General features: G+C 42.2%; 1 protein-coding gene across 1 annotated transcript; it reads right to left on the minus strand.

Moving 5' to 3' along the window:
- Window positions 1–908: 908 nt before the first annotated feature.
- rap2b (RAP2B, member of RAS oncogene family) lies at window positions 909–3,544 on the minus strand. The gene is made up of 2 exons (XM_073850536.1): window positions 2,586–3,544; window positions 909–1,741 (listed from the first exon to the last, which is right to left on the minus strand). Exon 1 carries the CDS (start codon window positions 3,179–3,181, stop codon window positions 2,630–2,632), a length of 552 nt encoding a protein of 183 aa, XP_073706637.1. The 5' UTR covers window positions 3,182–3,544; the 3' UTR covers window positions 909–1,741; window positions 2,586–2,629.
- Between the last annotated feature and the right edge of the window lie 697 nt (window positions 3,545–4,241).

Genomic DNA, 4,241 nt, shown 5'->3' on the forward strand with positions numbered 1-4,241 from the left:
TTTCAAAACATCTTTTTTGTTTCATAGAATATAGTCAGTCATACATGTTTGGAAAGACATAAGAGAGCAAATCATGACAGAATGAACCATCTAGGATGAACTCTTATGTTAATAGTGCAAACAAGCATGTCAAAAAAGGCTGATGACACGTTTATACAATCAAGTTAATGCAGCATAAGCGTAACCCATACTGACCAACAAAGTGCTAAAACATCACAAACCAAGCACTTTTTAAATGGAAAGTGGCAAAAACATCTAAAAATATCAAACTCCACCCAGCAAGACAACTAGTGTCTCCTCAAAGATGACCACTATTACCTTCAATTCCCGAGGTTTGAGTGAAAAAAAGCAGTATTACCCTCAAAACCATACATTAAGCCATTTGGGAAGTATAGGAACACTTCACACATATGTAATTATGCGCAGGGGCCAACGCCTGATTTTAAACACAGCCGAAAAAGCATGTGCTATTTCTAAACCTTGAGCAAGCATCTGTTTTACAAGAAGTCATCGCACTGCTGTGCATGTCTTTAAGTCATCTCTAGTTTAACAAACTGGCCAGTATAACATTTATACAGTGCAGAATGCAGCTGAGGAATGTGACGCTCCTCCTTCCAGAGAAGTCACATGACATGCCTTCTGCTACATGAGTCCTACTGTAACTCCACCCAAAGATCCATCAGAATGCTGCACCTCATGTGTTTACAGTATCATCAAAGCACATTAGACAGGGTCCGTCCCCAGAGATCAGACCTGTCAATCAGAATAATATCACAAATTACGCATAATAACCAGTTGCTTATGAGAAAGAGAGCAGATTTCGTATTCATCGCAGCTACTTTTAGATCGCATTACACACACTTCTCAAATGAAAGAAGGGCAAACAAACACGGTGCATGATGTTTTTTTTTTAAAAATGCATGTATTAAAAGTCTCTTTAAAACAATCAGACAGCTGTTAAAATGCTAGTCTGAAATTAAACGTACAATCGGATTAGAATTTCAATGGTACATCACATTTGTTAAAAACAAAATAACAAAAGATCTGATTTCAAACAGACAGTGGTTTGTGGTTTGAGTCTGGGGGCTTCAGTACCTGTGTATTGGAGAGAAAAAAAAGCCAAAAAGATTTTCACTCAAAGGCCAAAAGAAAACAAAACAAAAACAAAAAAAAAACTAGAGTACTGCCATTCCGTTGACAATAGGCCTTTTAAATGTCGTTAACCCCCAAAACGATTAGCAAGTGTAACAGTTAAGTACTGTGTGGATTGCCATGAACTCAAGACTCCTTGCAGGTTGGCACTAAACTCTTGAACAGCTTTTTGGAAGGCACTCGATGCAACAATGTAATCTCTGACATCCTCGCATCAAAACAGTAAAGTCCTCGTGCGCTGACGGGGCGGGGTGGGGGGGGGGGTGAGTGGCACGTGAAAGTGGTTTCAATTGTGACGTCACCCACCGGCGAACGAAAAGCAATACTTTGAACGATTCACAACAAGTCCACACGCTCTGTCGCCCATGTGCAGGGAGCAAAATATAGCCATTTTAAACTCCTCTCGTGTGTCTCAGTTTTCCACGTTTTTGGGGTTTATGAAGTTCCAGTTGTGAGTGCAAAGCCACTTGTGTTGACATCAATGGTGTGCTGCAATTCCTGAAGAGTTATCCACTATTCCAGGGTTCTCCTACTTCTCTTCCTCTTGAGGAGACACGTAGCTCAACAGTACAGAAATCCTGCAACACACCTCCAAAATAAAATACAAACAAAAACTAATTACTAGCGCTCGTCTGCGTTGCAAAAGACAACACCACACAGCCAGGCACCTGAAAACAAAACCCCCTCAAGTGCCTATGATTTAAACGTGTTGGTTTGTCTATATATATATTTATATAATCCCAGAACATTCAAGTATTCTGTCATGTAAACACTGGTTTCAATATTCTTTTGTCGTGTGCAAGACATGGTAGGACACTTATAGGAATACTGATGACAGTTAAAGCGGCAGTTTGACCAAAAACTAAAGTTCTATCATCGTTTGCTCATTTAAAAAAAAAAAATCTGTATTCTGCTGAGAAAATATAAATATTCTGAACAGTTTTAGGCTCTTATTGACTTCCATAGTATTTTTGTTGTTGTTGTTCACACTACAGAAGTAAATGGGGCCTAACAATTGTTTGGTTACCTACATTCTACAAAAAAATCTTTTGTGTTCAACAGAAGAAACTCATACAGGTTTAGAACAACTTAAAGGTGAGCAAATGATAACCAAACTTCCATTTTTTTGGTGAACTGTCCCATTAAGGCAACAGTTTACCCCCAAAACATAGTTCTGTCAGCTCTTAAATTGTTAAAAACCTGTATGAGTGAGCAGAATGACAGTTGCAACGAAAGTGAACGGCGACCGTGGCTGTCGATCGCTAACGTTATCTTAAATGAAGAAAGCCAAGTCACGAGGTAACAGAACTTTGGTTTTTTGCCGAACTTTCCCCTTAACAGCAGAATTAAGCGGTGTCTGTCGTGTGTTTTGTCCTCGAGCGAACAACTTCGTTAGCTCTCCGTCCTTATTGACGTGCGGCTCATTCACTCACCATGGCAACAAACGCGAATGAGAAACTAGAAATCGCGCTCGTTTTTAAAGAATCACGCAGGACGAGCAGCACTGGTCGTCTCCGTTCGGCGCCGAGGCGTAGTTCATTTGTCTGACGATCTCCGCGAACAGTTCGTCCACTGAGCCTTTATTTTTGGCCGAAGTTTCCATGAACGGGCAGTTCCACTCGTCCGCCAGGGCTTTGCCTTCCCCGGAAGAGACTTCCCTCTCGCCCTCCAGATCCACCTTATTGCCCACCAGGATCATGGGCACGCGCTCGTACCGTTTGACGCGGATGATCTGGTCTCGCATGGGCTTGATGTCTTGGAAGCTCTGCTGGTTGACCAGACTGTAAACGAGGATGAAGCCCTGGCCGTTCTTGATGTACAGATCGCGCATGGAGGCGAACTGCTCGGTGCCCGCCGTGTCTAGGATCTCCAGCACCGACGGCGACGAGTCCACCTCGATCTCCTTGCGATAGAAGTCCTCTATCGTCGGGTCGTACTTCTCGATGAAGGATCCGGTGACGAACTGCACGGTCAGCGCCGATTTTCCCACGCCGCCGGATCCCAACACGACCACTTTGTATTCTCTCATGGCTCCTAACGCACGGGTAGTGTCTCTCTCTCTCTCTCTCTCTCTCTCTCTCTAAGTCACGCGCGCGTGCGCTCTCTCGCTCTTCTAAAGCGCGCGTGCACCCGCGTTGAGCCGCCCTGCTGTTTTCAATCCACCGTCCTTCCGCTCGCCGCCTGGATCCAACCCGGTCTCCGGGTTCGGGCGGGGCCGCTGCTGCTGCCGTTCGGCGTGTGTTCTGCGATGAAGATGGCCTTGGTTCTGACCGTGGCCCAGCATTAGAAGCGCATTCCGCTGGACCTTGTGTTGTGTCTACGCTCCGGGAGCGATCAATGCGCCTCTCTCTGTCTCTCACACGCGCACTCTTCCTGCCCACCGTCCACGGCGCGTCACCGGCTCACGTCACCAAAGGAGCGTCTCTTAAAGGCGCAGTCACATTTGTGAGTTGATTCTGGCTTTCGACACGCGTTTGTTTCTGTTGCACTTTATGCAGTACAGCCTTACGTTAATAAATAGGAAATAACGTTGCAAAATCATCACTGATCAAACAAATTTACATTCAGCTGCAAATCAGCTCTACTGAAGACAACAGTGCGATTCAGATCAGTTCAATGCTGTTTTAATAGTAATAGTTTTAGTCTCAGTATTATTGTCATGTGACAAAACATTGTACTGGTTGGTATTTTTCATGCAATAAGAATGAATGAATAGCAATGGAAGCCAGTTTTCACCACAAAAAAAATAAAAATAAAATAAATCTATCAAAATGCAATGTGTAATTTAAAATACAGGTAAAATATTGTTATAATACAGAAAATTCCTATTAACAGTACTGTGCCCTATTTTAATGGACTTGCATTTAGTGTAGCATTTACCTTACTACCAATACGCTGCCGGAAACTATAATTGTTTTGTGTAAAATGTGTAGTTTAACTAGTTATTTAAAATAAATACATACAATGTAATTGTTCAAAAATGTGTAGCTTTTAAATAATTCAATTTTGTATTTAATAAATATGTAATAAAAATGTTTTATATGCCTAATACTTTTACAATAATATATATAAAAAGTTTATATTATTTT

Source organism: Garra rufa, chromosome 11 (genome assembly GCF_049309525.1).
Source record: "Garra rufa chromosome 11, GarRuf1.0, whole genome shotgun sequence".
Taxonomy (NCBI): domain Eukaryota; kingdom Metazoa; phylum Chordata; class Actinopteri; order Cypriniformes; family Cyprinidae; genus Garra; species Garra rufa.